Source organism: Salvelinus sp. IW2-2015, linkage group LG26, assembly GCF_002910315.2.
Source record: "Salvelinus sp. IW2-2015 linkage group LG26, ASM291031v2, whole genome shotgun sequence".
Classification (NCBI taxonomy): Eukaryota; Metazoa; Chordata; class Actinopteri; order Salmoniformes; family Salmonidae; genus Salvelinus; species Salvelinus sp. IW2-2015.
Genome location: NC_036866.1, coordinates 12,935,308 through 12,954,760, shown reverse-complemented (window position 1 = coordinate 12,954,760; position 19,453 = coordinate 12,935,308). Strand labels below are relative to the sequence as shown.

General features: G+C 42.2%; 1 protein-coding gene across 3 annotated transcripts in view; it reads left to right on the top strand.

Annotated features, from left to right (window-relative positions):
* Window positions 1–19,453, top strand: part of LOC111952549 (protein strawberry notch homolog 2-like) — a 108,009-nt gene that overhangs the window by 51,553 nt on the left and 37,003 nt on the right. Inside the window, exon 1 of one of the 3 annotated variants that reach the window (XM_023971356.2) lies at window positions 17,266–18,122. The exons of the other annotated variants lie outside the window; for them this stretch is intronic. Coding sequence (XP_023827124.1) covers window positions 18,060–18,122 — 63 coding nt within the window. The 5' untranslated portion in view covers window positions 17,266–18,059. Of the gene's footprint in view, window positions 1–17,265; window positions 18,123–19,453 lie in introns of those variants that run through there. 3 annotated transcript variants of the gene reach the window in all.

Genomic DNA, 19,453 nt, shown 5'->3' with positions numbered 1-19,453 from the left:
ATATACAAAAGTATGTGGACACCCCTTCAAATTCGTGGATTCGGCTATTTCAGCCACACCCGTTGCTGACAGGTGTGTAAAATCGAGCACACAGCCATGCTGTCTCCATAGACGTAGAATGGCCTCACTGAAGAGCTCAGTGAATTTCAACGTGCCAGGATGCCACCTTTCCAACAGGTCAGTATGTCAAAGGCCACACAAGCTCACAGAACGGGACCTCCGAAGCACGTAGTGTCAAAATCGTCTATCCTCGGTTGCAACACTCACTACCGAGTTCCAAACTGCCTCTGGAAGCAACGTCAGCACATTAACTATTCGTCAGGATATGGGTTTCCCTGGCCCAGCAGCCGCATAGAAGCCTAAGATCACCATGTGCAGTGCCAAGCGTCTTCTGGAGTGGTGTAAAGCTCGCTGCCATTGGACTCTGGAGCAGTGGAAACGAGTTCTCAAGAGTGACGAATAACTCTTCACCACCTGACAGTCCAACGGACAAATCTGGGTTTGGCGGATGCCAGGAGAATGCTACTTGCCTGAATGCATAGTGCCAACTGTAAAGTTTGGTAGAGGAGGAATAATGTTCTGTGGCTGTTATACGTTGTTCGGTCTAGGCTCCTTAATTCCAGGTAAGGGAAATCTTAACAGCGTACAATAACATTCTAGACGATTCTGTGCTTCCTACTTTGTGCCAACAGTTTGGGGAAGTACTTTTCCTTTCATCATGACAAGGTCCATGCAGAAATGGTTTTTGAAATCTTTCTGGAAGAACTTGACTGGCCTGCACAGAGCCCTGACCTCAACCCTATCGAATACCTTTGGGATGAATTGGAATGCCGACTGCGAGCCAAGCCTAATCACCAACGCCAGTGCCTGACCTCACAAATGCTGTTGTGGCTAAATTGAAACAAGTCCCCACAACAATGTTCCAACATCTAGTGGAAAGCTTTCCCAGAAGAGTATAGACTGTTATAGCAGTGAAGGAGGGACCAACTCCATATTAATGCACATGATTTTGGAATTAGATGTATGACGAGCAGGTGTCTACATACTTTTGGTCATGTAACGGCTCTATCCACATTTATTTTTATTTCAAAGTTTTATCTATCTATCTGAAGGCTAAACTACTACCTAGCCATCCACATGAATGCTATACTACTTCTACCTATCCACATGAAGGCTATACTACTACTATATATCTATCCACATGAAGGCTATACTACTACTATCTATCTCTCCACATGAATGCTATACTACTAATACTATCTATCCACATGAAGGCTATACTACTACTATCTAAACTCAGCAAAAAAAGAAACGTCCCTTTTTCAGGACTGTCTTTCAAAGAGAATTCTTAAAAATCAAAGTAACTTCACAGATCTTCATTGTAAAGGGTTTAAACACTGTTTCCCATGCTTGTTCAATGAACCATAAACAATGAATGAATATGCACCTGTGGAACGGTCGTTAAGACACTAACAGCTCACAGACGGTAGGAAATTAAAGGTCACAGTTATGAAAACTTAGGACACTAAAGAGGCCTTTCTACTGACTCTGAAAAACACCAAAAGAAAGATGCCCAAGGGCCCTGCTCATCTGTGTGAATGTGCCTTAGGCATGCTGCAAGGAGGCATGAGGACTGCAGATGTGGCCAGGGCAATAAATTGCAATGTCCGTACTGTCAGATGCCAAAGACAGCGCTACAAGGAGACAAGACGGACAGCTGATCATCCTCGCAGTGGCAGACCACGTGTAAMAACACCTGCACAGGATCGGTACATCCAAACATCACCCCTATGGGAAGGGTACAGGATGGCAACAACAACTGCCTGAGTTACACCAGGAACGCACAATCCCTCCATCAGTGCTCAGACTGTCTGGAATAGGCTCAGAGAGGCTGGACTGAGGGCTTGTCGGCCTGTTGTAAGGCAGGTCCTCACCAGACATCACCGGCAACAACGTCGACTATGGGCACAAACCCACCGTCGCTGGACCAGACAGGACTGGCAAAGTGCTCTTAACTGACGAGTCGCGGTTTTGTCTCACCAGGGGTGATGGTCAGATTCGCGTTTATTGTCAAAGGAATGAGCATTGGAATGAGCATTGTCAAAGGAATGAGGTGGAGGGTTCGTCATGGTCTGGGGCGGAGTGTCACAGCATCATCAGACTGAGCTTGTTGTCATTTCAGGCAATCTCAATGCTGTGCGTTATAGGGAAGACATCCTCCTCCCTCATGTGGTACCCTTCCTGCAGGCTCATCCTGACATGACCCTCCAGCATGACAATGCCACCAGCGATACTGCTCGTTCTGTGCGTGATTTCCTGCAAGACAGGAATGTCAATGTTCTGCCATGGCCAGCGAAGAGCCCGGATCTCAATCCCATTGAGCACGTCTGGGAGCTGTTGGATCGGAGGGTGAGGGCTAGGGCCATTCCCCCCAGAAATGTCCGGGAACTTGTAGGTGCCTTGAGTGGGGTAACATCTCACAGCAAGAACTGGCAAATCTGGTGCAGTCCATGAGGAGGGAGGAGGCTGCACACCGGGTTGCAGTACTTAATGGCAGGCGTGGCACACCAGGAGATACTGACTGTTTACTTTTTTTTGTATTGTAAATGACCCCCCGCCTCCTGTCTCCCACCCCCTACGCTCCCCCCCTCCTCTTGTTTAGGTACATTCACTACTTCCACCTTTCTTGGTAGTACAACAATGTACATGATTGGCAACTATGTTCAGCTTATTTATGTCTCAGTTGTTTGCACTTTGTTATGTTAATCCACATACTAGTTTGGTACGAGGCGAGGTGTTAAGTGTTGCGGTTGTAAAATTAAACTCAAATTGGTCGTCGAGAGGCGATTCTTTTTATTGCTGAATCTCAATCTCTCACCCATGAAGGATTATACTACATCTATTAGCTCACATGCCAAGCAACTAATAAAATAACTAATCATCTCTTACTCCAATCCCAAGGGCTTAATCTCATTATCTATCTATTCCACATGAAATATAACTACTTATCTTATCTAATTCCACGTAAGGCTTATACCCACCTCTCATCTAATCCACAATGAAGATATAAAACTACTACTATCTTCCCACTATATCCTCACTCTCAACTATCCACTGAACTATCACTAGCTCTCATCAACATGAAGGTTATACTAACTATCGTATCTATCACACATGAGGCTATACACTATCTATCTCATATTCAACATGAAGTAATATAACTACTATCTAGCTCTCCAATGAAGGTATCACTACTATCTATCCTATCCACATGAAGCTTATACTATATTTTCTATCCACTACGTATCTTATCTACCCCACATGAAGTTAACTACTTATCTTCTATACTAACCATGAAGGCTATACCACTACATCCTAATCTATCCCATGAAGACTCTAGGCTATTATACATGAGGGTACACTTCTATCTCATATCCATGAGGCTATTAACTACTATATAATATCATTCAGCACATGAAGACTATACTACTACTATCTATCCACCATGAAAAGGCTATACTACTATCTGATACCCTCTATCCACATGAAGGCTATACTACTATCTATTTATCACATGAAGGCTATACTACCTATCTATCTATCACTATGAGACTATCTTACTATCTACTATCCACATGAAGGCTATACTAACTATCTATCTATCCACATGAAAAGACATAGCTACTACTTCTATAATCTATCCAACATGAAGGCTATACTACTATCTATCTATCCACTTCATTGAAGGACTATACTACTATCTATCTATCCACATGAAGGCTATACTACTATCTATCTATCCAATAGAGGTAATACATCATTACTCACATCCAATGAGGCTATAACTCTATCCCGTACCTCTACTCACAAAATGAAACTTATTACCACTACTTCTACCTATCCCATGAAGGTATACTACTATCTATCCAAATGAATGCTATATCACTATCTACTATCCACATGAAGGACTATACTACTATCTATTTCTATCCAGAAGTGAGAGGCTATACCACTACTTCTACCTATCTCACATGAAGCGCTATACTACTCTATCTATCCTCCCATATTGTATTAATCCACATGAAGGCTATTAACACTACTATCTATTCTATCAAAATGAAGGCTTTATACTTACCCTACTTCCTAAACTATCCACTTGAAAGACATATAACTACTTAAATGAATATATTTATTCCACATGAAGGTATACCACTACTTCTACTCTATCCAAAACTGAAGGGTATACCAAACTAATTCTAGCCCCATTATCCACATGAAGGCTTACTCACTCATTCTATTTATCACATGAAGGCTATACCACTTACTCTATCATCCAATGAAGCTATACTGAACCATACTGTCTACCTAATCCACATGGAAGGGGAATATACCAACTCACGATCTAGTCTATCCACTATCTGAAATGAATACACTAACTACTCACTATCATGAATCTATTACCACTACTTCGTTGCTGCAAGGCTATCTACTACTTCTACTATATATGACTATACTACTATCTTTCTATTCACATTGAAGGCTATAACTACTCTACTATCCTCATGTCACCCACCTCAAGGCTATACTCAATTGTCTATTCTATCCACATGAAGGCTGTACTACTATCTTTCTATCCAGATTAAGGCTATACTACTATCTCGCTCTACATGAAGGCTATACTTTCTACTATCCATCCATATGAAGGCTGGACTACTATCTCTCCACATGAAGGCTGTACTGCTACTATCTATCACATGAAGGCTATACTACTACTATCTATCTCATATCTATCTATCCACATTGAATGCTATACTGACTATCCGTCACATGAAGGCTGGACTACTATCTATCTCTCCACATGAAGGCTTATACTGCTCCTATTTATCCACATGAAGACTTTATCTACTATCTCTCTCCACATGAAGGCTATACTACATCCGTCCACATGATGGCTGAACCACTATCATATCCACATGAAGGCTATACTACTATTATCTATCATATCACATGATGGCTACACTACTATCTCCACATAGAAGGCTATACTACTGTCTCTCGACATGAAGGCTATGCTACTACTATCTATATCCACATGAGAGGACCTTATACGACTACTATATCTACTACTTCTACTTATCCATCCATTCTACTCCTCCATGAAGGCTACTAGTGGGATCAAAATATACTCCACATGAAGGTTAAACTACTATCTCTCGTCCACATTGATGACTGAACCAAACTATCTATCCATGAAGGCTATACTATTACTTATATCCACATGGAGGCTATCCACCTAGTACTAATCTAAATAATAAACATCTGAAGGCGCCTGTGCTACTATCTATCCGTCCACATGAAGGCAATACTACTATCTGTCTATCAACCATGATGGCTACACTACTATCTCTCCACATGAAGGCTATACTACGTCTCTCCACATGAAGGCTATACTATGTTCTCCACATGAAGGCTATACTACTATATATCCTCCATGAAGGCTATACTACTTCTGCCTATCCATGAATGCTATACTCACTTCTGCCTATCTAATGAAGGCTTTACTACTAGTGCTATCTCTCCACATGAAGGTTATACCTACTAGTATATCTTCCACATGAAGGCTATACTACTATCTATCTATCCACATGAAGCTATACTACTACTATCTCTCTCTCCACATGAAGGATTATCTACTTACTTCAGCAGAATATCGTGATAACATGCACACGAGGACTATACGGTTCATACTATCTAGTCCTCACATGAAGGCTCATTCTACTATACTTATACTAGCTCCACATGGAAGGCTATACTACTACTTATCTATCTCTACACATGAAGGCTATACTACTATTCCTATCCTCCAATGAGGAGTGCTATATCTACTTATGCCCTATCCACATGACAGGCTATATCTACTTATCTTTATTCTCCCACGTGGAGGCATATGCTTATAGCCTCCTATCTATCAACATTAGAATAAGCTAACACTACTATCTCTCCACATGAGGCTATACTTACTGTCCTCTCCACATCAAAGGCTTATATCTCTCTATCTCTCCAATAGAATAGGCTATACTACTCCGTCTCTCCACATATCGTGCTCCATATACTATTACACTATATACCACATGAAGCTATACTACTACTATCTGTCTCTCCACATGACAGGCTCCTACCTATACTACATGAAGATATCTACTCCACATGAAGGCTATTACTACTACTATCTATCTTCACATGAAGGCTATACTACTACTATCTATCTCCACATGAAGGCTATACTCTCACTATCCACAGAAGGCTAATACCTACTATATACTATAGAAGGCAATACTATCTATCTTCTCTATATGCTACTGTAAAGGCTATACTGCTACTATCTATACACATGATAGGCGTATACGCTTACTACAATCTATACTATCTCTATACTCCACATGGAAGGCTATACCTAACTATCTCACATGAAGGCTAGTATACAATCTATCTCCATGAAGGTGCTAACATCTCTCACATGAAGCTATAACAAACTACTATCTATTTTCTCTACATGAAGGCTATACTACTACGATCTATCTCACATGGAATGCTATACCTACTCATCCACTCCATGAGGCTAAACTACTACTGTCTATCACTCACTGAAGGCTATTACTACTACTATCTATCCACATGAAGGCTATACAATACTATCTATCCACATGAAGGCTATACTTACTAATCTATCACATGAAGGCTATACTACTATGTCTATCTCATTCACATGAAGGTCCTATCTACTATCTATTCCCCATGAAGCTATACATACTCATCTCAGTCACATGAAGGACTATACTATTAGTATATCCCATGAAAGTAGGCTATAAATAACTACTATCTATAGTTCTCCACATGAAGCGCTATACTACTACTATCTATCTTCCACATGAAGGCTATACTGTACTTTCTATCTATCCACATAGAAGCTGATACTACTATCTGTCTATCACATGAAGGTATACTATATCTATCTCTCCACGTGGAGCTATACTGTATCTACTATTTCAACATATTACACTACTATGTCTCCCACATGAAGGCTATACTACTCTATCCCACATGAAGGCTATAGCTACTCTTCATCTTACACACTTGAGGCAACCTATTATCGTTTATCACATCAAGCCTATCTAACTTATCTATTCCTCATGAGGGAACTTATACTACTTTCCTCTCTTCTATCATTAAGGTCTATAACCCTGCATATAATCTCACATGAAGGCTATATTACTATTATCTCTCACACATGAGGCTATATTACCTATTTTATACCTCTCCACATGAAGGCTATATTACTATTTATCTATCTCCACATGAAGGCTATACCCACTCTTCTACCTTATCCACATGAAGCTATACTCACTGTCGCACATAAGCTATGCTACTACTAGCTATTATCCACTATGAAGGTATACTACTACTATTACCTATCCACATGGATGTTTTTACTACTATCTCTTCCCACATGAAGGCTATACTACTATCTATCTCTCCAACATGAAGGCTATACTATATCTATTCCACATGAAGCTATACTTCTCCTCTCCACGCTGAAGGTTATACTACTACTTCTACCTATCCACATGAAGGCTTTACTACTATCTCTCCACATGAAGGCTTTACTATTATCTCTCTCCACATGAAGGCTTTACTACTATCTCTCCACTGAAGGCTTACTACTACTCTCTCCACATGAAGGCTTACTACTATCTCTCTCCACATTAAGGCTATACTACTATCTTCTATCCACAAAGGTTGTACTACTATCTATCCGTCACATTGGCATATCTACTTTTCTCCACATGAAGGCTATATTACTCTCTCCACATGAAGGCTATACTGCTAATATATCATGTGAAGGCTATACTACTATCTATTTCACATGAAGTCTATACTACTTTTCTCTCTCATATGAAGGCTATACTACTATTATCTCCACATGAAGGCTATACTATTTTATCTCAATGTGAAGGCTATATTACTACTTCTATATCCACATGAAGTCTATATCTACTATCTATATGCGCACATGAAGGCTATGCTCCTACTATCTATCTATCCACATGAAGGCTATACTATCTATTACTTATCCACATGAAGGCTTTACTATTTCCTCTCCACGTGAAGGCTTCTACTACTTCTACCTATCCACATGAAGGCATATTACATATACTATCTTCCACATGAAGGCTATACTACTACTTCTATATCCACATGAAGTCTTATACTACTATCTCCACATGAAGGCTATGCTACTTAGCTATCTATCACATGAAGGCTATACTACTACTATCTACCTATCCACATGGATGTTCTACTATCTTCTCTCCACATGAAGGCTATACTACTATCTATTCTCACATGAAGGCTATAACTACTTTCTCTCTCCACGTGAAGGCTATACTACTACTTTCTACTATCCACATGAAGGCTTTACTACTATTCTCCACATGAAGGCTTTACTATTATCTCTCTCCACATGAAGGCTTTACTACTATCTCTCCACATGAAGGCTATACTACTATTCTCTCCACATGAAGGCTTTACTACTATCTCTTCCACATTAAGGTATACTACTATATTCTATCATCAAAAGGCTGTACTACTATCTATCCGTCCACATTAAGGCTATACTACTTTCTCTCTCCCACTGAGGTTATTACTCCTCCACATGAAGGGCTATATGCTATATATCCATGTGAAGGCTATACTACTATCTATTTCCACATGAAGGCTATACTACTTTCTCTTCATATGAAGGCTATACTACTATCTATTCACATGAAGGCTATACTACTTTATCTCCATGTGAAGGCTATATTACTACTTCTACCTATCACATGAAGTCTATACTACTATCTATATCGCCACATGAAGGCTATGCTCCTACTATCTATCTATCCACATGAAGGCTATACTACTACTTCTACCTATCCACATGACTTTACTAACTATCTCTCTTCACATGAGGCTATAACTATATATCTCTGCCACTTGAACGCTATGCTACTACGATCTATCCATCCACATGAAGGCTATACTACTACTATCTATCTCTCCACATGAAGGCTTTACTACTATCTCTCTCTCCACATGAAGGTTATACTACTATCTCTCTCTCCACATGAAGGCTATACTACTATCTATCTCCACATAAAGGCTATATTGCTACTATCTATCCACATCAAGCTTTTTTACAACTATCTATCTATCCACCTGAAGGCTATACTGCTACTATCTATCTATCCACATCAAAGCTTTTCTACAACTATCTATCCACATCAAAGCTATACTACTATCTATTCGTCCACATGAAGGCTTTACTACTATCTCTCTACACATGAAGGCTATACCACTATCCATCCACACGAAGGCTGAACCACTATCTATCAATCCACATGAAGGCTATACTACTGCTATCTATCTATCCGTCCAAATGAAGGCCATACTACTATCTATCCACATGATGGCTATACTACTATCTATCCACATGCAGGCTATGCTACTATCTATCTACATGAAAGCTATACTACTATATCTATCTATCCACATGTCCATTGTGCTCTTGATTGTAGTTCTTGTTGTTCTCCTAACATCTGCTGCCCTGAGTGCTGCCAGAATAAAATGTGAGAGGAGTCCCCTTCTGTTACTCAGGCAGAAACTGATTGGCTTCGTCAAGGCAGATGAAATGGGAGTGTGTATGCTTGCGTGCGGTGTGTGTGAAGTGCCATGGGCCTCCGTGTGCTCAGGATGGGAGGTGCACCCAGGCTCAGTAGAAGGAGCTTGTTGTGGAAAGGCTTGACCTTTTCACATTTCAGACCGGTCAAACGGTGCTGCACTCAGTGGGTGGGGATGTGAATTTAGCTTGTGGCTCTCTCTCTCTCTCTGTCTATTCATGCTCGCTCACATGCGTGTTCACCTTAAATCAGAATGCATGTACAGTGCATTTGGAAAATATTCAGACCCCTTCCCTTTTTCCACATTTTGTTACCTTATTTTGTTACCTTACAGCCTTATTCTAAAATGTATTTTAAAAAATATATATGTTTTACTCCTCAATCTACACACAGTACCCTATAATGACAAAGCAAGAATAGGTTTAAAAAAATGCTTGCAAATCTATTAATAATGTAAAAAATACCTTATTGACGTAAGTATTCAGACCCTTTGCTATGGGACTAGAAATTGAGCTCCTGTTTCCATTGATTTAAAAAAGTTTTTTTTGGGGGGGGGGGGTTTATTTAACCTTTTATTAAACAAGGCAAGTCAGTTAAGAACAAATTCTTATTTACAATGACGGCCTACCGGGGAACAGTGGGTTAACTGCCTTGTTCAGGGGCAGAGCGACAGATTTTTTTAAGGCTACATGCCGTCCCCGATCATCCTTGAGATGTTTCTACAACTTGATTGGAGTCCAACTGTGGTAAATTCAATTGATTGGACATGATTTGGAAAGGCACACACCTGTCTATTTAACGTCCCACAGTTGACAGTGCATGTTAGAGAAAAACCAAGGCATGATGTCGAAGGAATTGGCCGTAGAGCTCCGAGACAGGATTGTGTCAAGGCACAGATCTGGAAAAAGGTACGAAAGAATTTCTGCTGCATTGAAGGTCCCCAAGAACAGAGTTCCTCTGTGGAGATGGAAGAACCTTCCAGAAGGACAACCATCTCTGCAGCACTCCACCAATCAGGCCTTTATGGTAGAGTGGCCAGAAGGAAGCCACTCCTCAGTAAAAGGCACATGACAGCCCGTTTGGAGTTTGCCAAAAGGCACCTAAAGGACTCTCAGACCATGAGAAACAAGATTCTCTGGTCTGATGAAACCAAGATTGAACTCTTTGGCCTGAATGCCAAGCGTCAAGTCTGGAGGAAACCTGGAACCATCCCTACGGTGAAGCATGGTGGTGGCAGCATCATGCTGTGGGGATATTTATCAGCGGCAGGGATTAGGAGACTAGTCAGGATTGAGGGAAACGTAACGGAGCAAAGTACAGAGAGATTCCTTGATTTAAAACCTGCTCCAGAGCGCTCAAAACATCAGACTGGGGCAAAGGTTCACCTTCCAATGGGACAATGACCCTAAGCACACAGCCAAGACAACGCAGGAGTGAGTTCCGAACTAGTGTCTGAATGTCCTTGAGTGGCCCAAACAGAGCTTGGACTTGAACCCAATCAAACACCTCTGGAGAGGCCTAAAGATAGCTGTGCAGCAACGCTCCCCATCTAACCTGACAGCTTGAGAGGATCTGCAGAGAAGAATGGGAGAAACTCCCCAAATATAGGTGTGCCAAGATTGTAGCATCATACCTAAGAAGAGTCGAGGCTGTAATCGCTGCCAAAGGTACTTCAACAAGGTACTGAGTAAAGGGTCTGAATACTTAAGTAATATTCATATGTGTTTTATTGTTAATACATTTACAAAAATGTCTATTTTAGAATAAGGCTGTAACGTGGAAAGGTCAAGGGGTCTGAATACTTTCGGAATGCACTCTAAACCCAAGGCTAGCATTCTTGCTAGAGAGAGTAGTTTCTGTGGCTTTATGCTAGCATGTTGTCACCGCATTTAGAAATGTAGCCACAGAAGGCTTGCATGGCAATGTGCGTGCAGCATGCACACACTGAGGATCTGGGTCACGAGCTCTGTCTCTCCACACAGGTCATCTGATTCGCTGTGCTGTGTAACATGATTCAGGGAAAATAAGAGAAATGCTGCCCTGCTTACTGGAAGAAGAATCATAGGAGAGCACTTTTTCTAACCACTCTCACCAGTAAGCCACAGTTAGAGTGAGGAGTATATCCACACATATTCAATGCTGAGTACACTCTGATACACACACACACACACACACACACAGTGCACATACTCTTTCCTACTTCCTGATTGTCCCATGAAGTGTCCGGCTGTCTTTGTTTGATCACAAATCTGTATGTTTGAACAGACCCGTTCTGCCTCCCACCCCCTCCTGTTAAAGTTTTTTTTTCATATTTGTCACGTACACAGGATACAGCAGGTGTAAAACAGTATAGTGTAATGCTTACTTGTGTGCTCTTTCCCAACAATGCAATAATAATAATAGTAATAATATAGATAAGAAACAAATGAGAAATACCATAGGGAAAAAAAGACAAATGCCAAAAAATTGCTATGGTCGGTGCTTGCAAGACGGCAACCATACCGTAAGCCGCCACATTCTCCAAGGAGATAGAAAACTAAAGGCTTTAAAGGCCATGTTCAATTCTTCTGAAGCCCTGAATTGCAAAAGAAAGTGTCTGGATAATGTCCATTGACTTAACACCCTCGGGTTCTGTACTAAGTTAAAGCTTCCCCCTTGTGCTTTGTTTATTCTAACTGAATCAAGCTAAATGGCTTGTTTTATTGTCTCTGCTTGTTTTTTGTTGCAGTAGAAAGCCCTACAGAAATGACTGTGTTAGTTTAATAGTTAAGTCCAGAAGTTCTGAAATGCAGGTTTTATACCGTACTTGTTTTGCAAAGACAGTTTTCTTTCTTCTCTAATTCACGTCACAAATTGCCTGTTGGATGGCCAACTAAGTTCAGTGGTTGCCATGGCACTGTGAGGTTACCTACGCTGAGAGCTCTGTAAATGTTGTATATTTTATATATATATATTTTTTTTTTGTTGCTTTAAAAAAAAAAGTAGCATAATTGGGATGAAAAGTATATTTTTGGCTTATCACTAGGTAGCTGGCTGTTTTGGATTCAAATAATGCAGCCCCGGCTTTGTTTCATGTGTCGGGACGAATTGCAAGTACTGCATGCTGTGTCTAGAGATGGCAAAGAGGCTCAGGGACTGTTCTTAATCACTGCCAAGATGTGGTGGATTTTCGTGCGCTTTTCAGCAGCTGTGGCATCACCCAGGTGGGTGCTACATGTTTGGCAATGGAGAACCAGTATCTACGGAGGAGTGGGTCATGTGGAGGAACTGACCGTCGGAGAAGGAGATGTGGTGCACTAATGAAGCGCTCCGGGCTTGTTTGTCAGACTGTCTTTGTTTCTCTCTGGCTGTACCATCGATGCCTACTCTGCTGAAGCTACACTGCCTTTCCAATCCAAACTGCCTCAACTTCCAGCCTTTCATCAAAAGCCAAATGGAGACATAAAATCTCTATCTCTACCATCTCAATTTAAATGTTTGTTTTGCTTTTTATGCGCCTTGAGATAATTTTCTGTAATGAAAAGAGCTATCTATACAAGTTCAATACCTTTTTATTATTACTTCTATACCAGGAAGTTATTGTAACAAATTGATTGCTACAGGTAGTCCTCCAATTGGTGGCATACAGCTAGCCTCGCAATTTGTGGGAAAGCAACATTTTGTGCTTTTGATGTTGCTTTTAAATGTTTAACACTCTTTGGTTCTGTCTCAGCAACAGATATATATATTTTTTTCAACAACAGCAGCAGCAGCCCCTGCCGCCACAGTTACTCTATTGTCCTGGGTTTGACACAGAGGGGTGAGATGACACTGCCGGCTTGAAAGAGGCAGCCTATCAGTGACTCATCCTTGCTGATGTCCCAATAGCTCAGTGACCGTTACAGGCCTGAGGATTCCCACAATCTCCCTCATGACACCACCCAGAGGCGCCACTCAGTCTGTCGGTCTCCATTTTGGACCAGACTAGCCCAGTGGAGGGGGGCAACACGGTGCCTCATCTCTGTTCCTGTTTGCAGAGGGCAGTGGCCCTGCACCATCCCTCTGCCAGGAAGGAAGATGGGATTGTGAAATATGTGATTGTTTCACATTCATAATTTCTTAAAGGAAATCAGGAGCTACAGTGCCTTCAGAAAGTATTCACACGCCTTGCCTTTTTTCCACATTTTGTGTTAAAGTGGGATTAAAATTGATTTGTCATTTTCGGTCAATGATCTGCTCAAAATACTCTGTCAAAGTGGTAGAAAAATTCTAACATTTATTACAAATTATGAAAAAATAAAACCCCAATTGTCACTTTCTGACCGTAGAGAGCTTTTATGTCTCTATTTTGGTTTGGTCAGGGTGTGATTTGGGTGGGCATTCTATGTTCATTTTCCTAGGTTTTGTATTTCTTTGTTTTGGCCGGGTGTGGTTCTCAATCAGGTACAGCTGTATATCGTTGTCTCTGATTGGGAACCATACTTAGGTAGCCTTTTCCCACCTGTGTTTTGTGGGTAGTTACTTTCTGTTTAGTGTTTTCTGCACCTGACAGGACTGTTTCAGTTTCGTTTATTCACTTAGTTTTTTTGTTCGAGTGTTCAGTTTAATAAAAATCATGAACACTTACCACGCTGCGCTTTGGTCCACTTCTTCATGCAACGATGACCGTGACAGAACTACCCACCACCAAAGGACCAAGCAGCGTGATAAGAAGGAGGACTGGACATGGGAGGACATTTTAAATGGCAAGGGATCCTGGACGTGGGAGGAGATCCTGGCCGGGAAGGATCGCCTGCCCTGGGAGCAGGTAGAAGCAGAGAGGAAGGTGAAGGCAGCAGCTAAAGCAGAGTGGCAATGTTATGAGGGAACATGGCTGGCAAGGAAGCCCGAGAGGCAGCCGGGAAGTGGGAAGTGTGGCAGAGTCAGGTTGGAGACCTGAGCCAACTCCCCGTGCTTACCGTGGCGAGCATGTGACTGGTCAGGCCCCGTGCTATGGGGTGATGCGCACTGTGTCTCGGCCGAGCATTCACAGGCCGGTGTGCTCGGTGCCAGCGTCCCGCATTTGCCGGGTGGAAGTGGGCATACAGCCAGAACGGGTGGTGCCAGCTCTGCGCTCGAGACCACCAGTGCGCCTCCACGGCCCAGTGTATCCGGGGCCTCGGCCAAGGAAGAGGCCTCCTGTATGTCTCCCCAGCCTGGTGAGTCCTGTGCCTGCGCCCAGCCCGGAGCCTCCAGAGACGGCCTCCAGCCCGGAGCCTCCAGAGACGGCCTCCAGCCCGGAGCCTCCAGAGACGGCCTCCAGCCCGGCGCTCCAGAGACGGCTCCAGCCGGCAGCTCCAGAGACGGCCTCCAGCCCGGCGCCTCCAGAGAGGCCTCCAAGCCCGGCGCCTTCCAGAGACGGCCTCACAGCCCGGCGCCTCCAGCCCGGCGCCTCCAGTCCGGAGCCTCCAGAGTCGGCCTCCAGCCCGGAGCCTCCAGAGACGGCCTCCAGTCCGGAGCCCCCAACGAGGGTGCCCAGTCCGGGGCCCCCAACGTGGGTGCCCAGTCAGGGGTCGGCGGTGCCAGAGGTGGAGCGGGGTCTACGTGCCAGAGGCGGTGCCAGAGGTGGAGCGGGGTCTACGTCCCGCACCAGAGCCGCCACCGCGGAGAAATGCCCACCCAGACCCTCCCCTATAGGTTCAGGTTTTGCGGCCGGAGTACGCACCTTTGGGGGGGGGTACTGTCACGCCCTGACCGTAGAGAGCTTTTATGTCTCTTTTGGTTTGGTCAGGGTGTGATTTGGGTGGGCATTCTATGTTCATTTTTCTAGGTTTTGTATTTCTTTGTTTTGGCCGGGTGTGGTTCTCAATCAGGGACAACTGTCTATCGTTGTCTCTGATTGGGAACCATACTTAGGTAGCCTTTTCCCACCTGTGTTTTGTGGGTAGTTATTTTCTGTTTAGTGTTTTCTGCACCTGACAGGACTGTTTCGGTTTCGTTTATTCACTGTTTTTTTGTTCGAGTGTTCAGTTTAATAAAAATCATGAACACTTACCACGCTGCGCTTTGGTCCACTTCTTAATGCAACGATGACCGTGACACCAATATATTGATTCGATAAGTGTTCAACCCCAATACATGTTAGAAATATGTTTGGCAGCAATTACAGCTGTAAGTCTTTTGGAGTAAGTCTCTATTTGTTTTGCAAACTTGGATTGTATAATATTTTCCTCTTTTTTTTWAAATTATTATTATTTTTCAAGCTCTGTCTAGTTAGTTGTTGATTATTGCTAGACCACTTGTATTTTTAGGTTATTGTCCTACTGAAAGGTGAATTCGTCTCCCAGTGTCTGTTGACAAGCAGACTGAACAGGTGCCTTGTTACAAACAGGATGTATGTTTTTGAGTATTTTTATTCTGTACAAGCTTCCTCCTTTTCACTCTGTTATTTAGGTTAGTATTGTGGAGTAACTACAATGTTGATGATCCATTCTCAGTTCTCTCATATCACAAGCATTAAACTCAGTAACTGTTTTATAAAATCACCATCAGCCTCTTAGTGAAATCCAGAAACATTGTCCTTCTTATCCGGTAACTTAGTTTGGAAGGACGCCTGTATCTTCGTCGTGACTGGGTGTATTTATACCAACAAAGCCTAATGATTAACTACCATGATCAAAGAGATATTCAGCATCTGCTTTAAACATTTTTACACATCTATCAATTGGTGCCCTTTTTTGCGAGGCTTTGGAAAACTTCCCTGGTCTTTGTGGTTGAATCGGTGTTTAAAATGTGCTTCTCTGTTGAGGGACCTTACAATTATCTTTGTGTGTGTGTGTGGGGTACAGAGATGGGGTGGTCATTCAAAAATCATGTTTACCACTACTATTGAACACAGAATGAGTCAATGTAACTTATGAACTTATTTAGGCTTGCTATAACAAAGGGGTTGAATAATTATTGACTCAAAACATTTAAACTTTAAATGTTTTATTAATTTGTCTAAATTTCTAAAAGCAAAATTCCACTTTGACATTATTGGGTATTGTGTGTAAGCTAGTTATGCAAAATCTCAATTTAATCAATTTTAAATTCGGGCTGTAACAGAACAAAATGTGAAAAAAGTAAAGCGGTGTGAATACTTTCTGAAGGCACTATCTTTTTAGTACTAGCTGATTTCTTTCATCTCTGTCTTATCATTCTCATTTATCAGTAGCCTTTCCCCCAGGTGTTTTTCCCCCAGGTGTTTTATTGATCACAGCCTTGTTTTCCATAAGCAGAGATGTCAGTTATGATGGATTGTGTCGGTGTCCGTAGTGCATCTGTGCAGGACTCGGGATGGGTTCGGATGTGGAGAAGACATCAGCTGTTTCTTTACCGTATACACATTTTTTTTGATAGCATATAGATCCTGATAGCATATTGATAGCATATAGATCCTGTCATTTTTCAGTTTGTATCACAGATAGGCCTATGGTGTACGTTATGGTGACTTATATATTAGATAGACTCACTCGTTGTCTGTGTCTTTGCGGATAAGATATCAAAACTTTCCCCAGTATTTCTGAACCATGTAGCTACATATACTGTCAGTGTGAAACAGGTGCTTTGACAGCTTGGAATGACCTCTCCGTCTACTGTAGCACAACACTGATCAGTGACTGCCCATTCCATTAGCTCTTTAATTAGTTTGACATCTCAGCTCAGAAAAACTCAACCATTAGAAGTCCAGATCATTTCCACTTCAAGCAGCAGCAGTAGCAGCCTTGAAATGGAGCAGAATCTGTCAGGCAGACAAAAGTCAGCGTCTGAAAATAAGTCTACCAACCAACCTCGAAATATAATAATCATTAAATACTGATCCCACACCATTAAACACAGCCGTAAGCAGCGGCTCTAGAGCCGCTAAAGAGGACCCAGCACGCAGCACTGTTTACACTACAAATGCGGTTGAGTTACACCATGTACAGTAAAATGAGCTTGACTGCCAGTAACTCTAGTCACTTACCAACAAAAGCATCATTTCCTGAAAGCTCCTCCTCCTTCTGCTCCCCTCCCCTTTGCTCTCTCCCCAGCACCTTAGAGCATTGAGGAACTAGACTACAATCAATATGACTAAACCTCTATGCAAATACCTGTCAGTCCAGCCGTAGCAGGAAATGTGTGTGTTTTAGGGCAGTGTTTTCTGCCCAGAGCTTACCTGTAGTCTGCGTTGTCCAAATGTGTGTGTTGGTGTTCTGAGGAGCTGGTAGGGCCGTCTGCTATTGGGAAACATTACAGCTGTGAGGTGTTTCCACAGCTCCAGCACATGGAACGATCTGTCGTTGTAAGGGAAAGGTGAATTAGGGGTGTGTGGTCTTTCCGCCCAAAGCTTTTGGACTCATGGCTTCTATTCTGCCGCTTTGGACTAAACTCTATTCACAGTTGGGACGACCTCTTCCCAAGGTAAGGTTGGTCATCAGTTATTTATGTTGAAGTGTGTAAAGCAGGAGCTCTGTGTCTGGGGTGAACAATAATTTATAGATGTTTGCGGGGTGGCTGTTTTCATTCCTTTTCTTTTTTTACCGATGTGTTTGTTTGAAACTGTCGCGTAGGTAMTGGAGAATAAGTAGGTTAGGTGTTATCTGGTGGACTGATTTGGTTATTTATTTGTTTGCTTTCTGGAATGGGTTATTATTTAATATTCTTCCTTCTCCTTACACCTCCTTGGTAGAATAGAAATCGTCAGTACACCTAGGCCTCACCTCTTCTGCCTAGCTTGCATTATGGCCTCCTGACCTAGGTAGAATTAGTTAAAGTTGGGTTAAGTTCAGACATGTATAGGCTAGGCTACTGCTCTATCAATAACTACTAATTACATGTTCATGTCAACAACAAAAGATCTGCTGCACATTCTCTTCTTCACTCTTAGACATTGGACTGCGTTATATTCAATATGCTATTATAAATAAATAGATGATTATTGAATGAATATTATATCAAGCATATTGGTGGTTTTGGAGTTTGTTCTGTTTCACATTGGGCTTCCTATGCTGCTCGTCCCTGTTGGTGTCTGCCAATCACGATAAACGCTGTCTGGACCACAGCCTTCCAGTAAGTCCTAGAACCTGATAGCTGCGCATGACCACCATACATACAGCAGAAGTGCCATGCTCTCTCCTCATCTCTCTATTCCAAGTATAGAGGACAGAACACAGTCATACATTCTCTGAATGTTTTTTGTTCTAAATTAATCTGGAATGTATACGATTTATGTTCATTCAGCTAATCACATGATTTGGCTGCAAGGTTGATATTATCAACAAATTCAGTGTTTTCATCACAATGCCCATTTTTACAGTTGAATCCGTGCGTCATGCAGTGGTCTGTGTCATGCTCTTTCATTGACGTCCAATGTACGCAGACAGACGGTATTTTTTCCAACAAGTGAGTGTAGAGTAGTCCACTGTAATACTTTCCCGGTCCAGAGGTGGTGTGTCTCTCTCGCTCTGTCTGTCTCTCTGTCTCTGTCTCTCTCTTTGTCTCTCTGTCTCTCTGTCTCTCTCTCTGTCTTCTCTCTTCTCTCTGTCTCTCCTCTCTCTGTCTCTCTTTCTCTCTCTCTCTCTCTTTTCTCTCTTTCTCTGTCTCTCTTTCTCTGTCTTTCTTTCTCTCTCTCTCTGTCTCTCTCTGTCTCTCTTTCTCTCTCTTCTGTCTCTCTTCTCCTCTCTCTCTTCTCTCTCTCTCTCTCTTGTCTCTCTCTCTCTCTGTCTCTCTCTCTCTCTGTCTCTCTCTTGTCT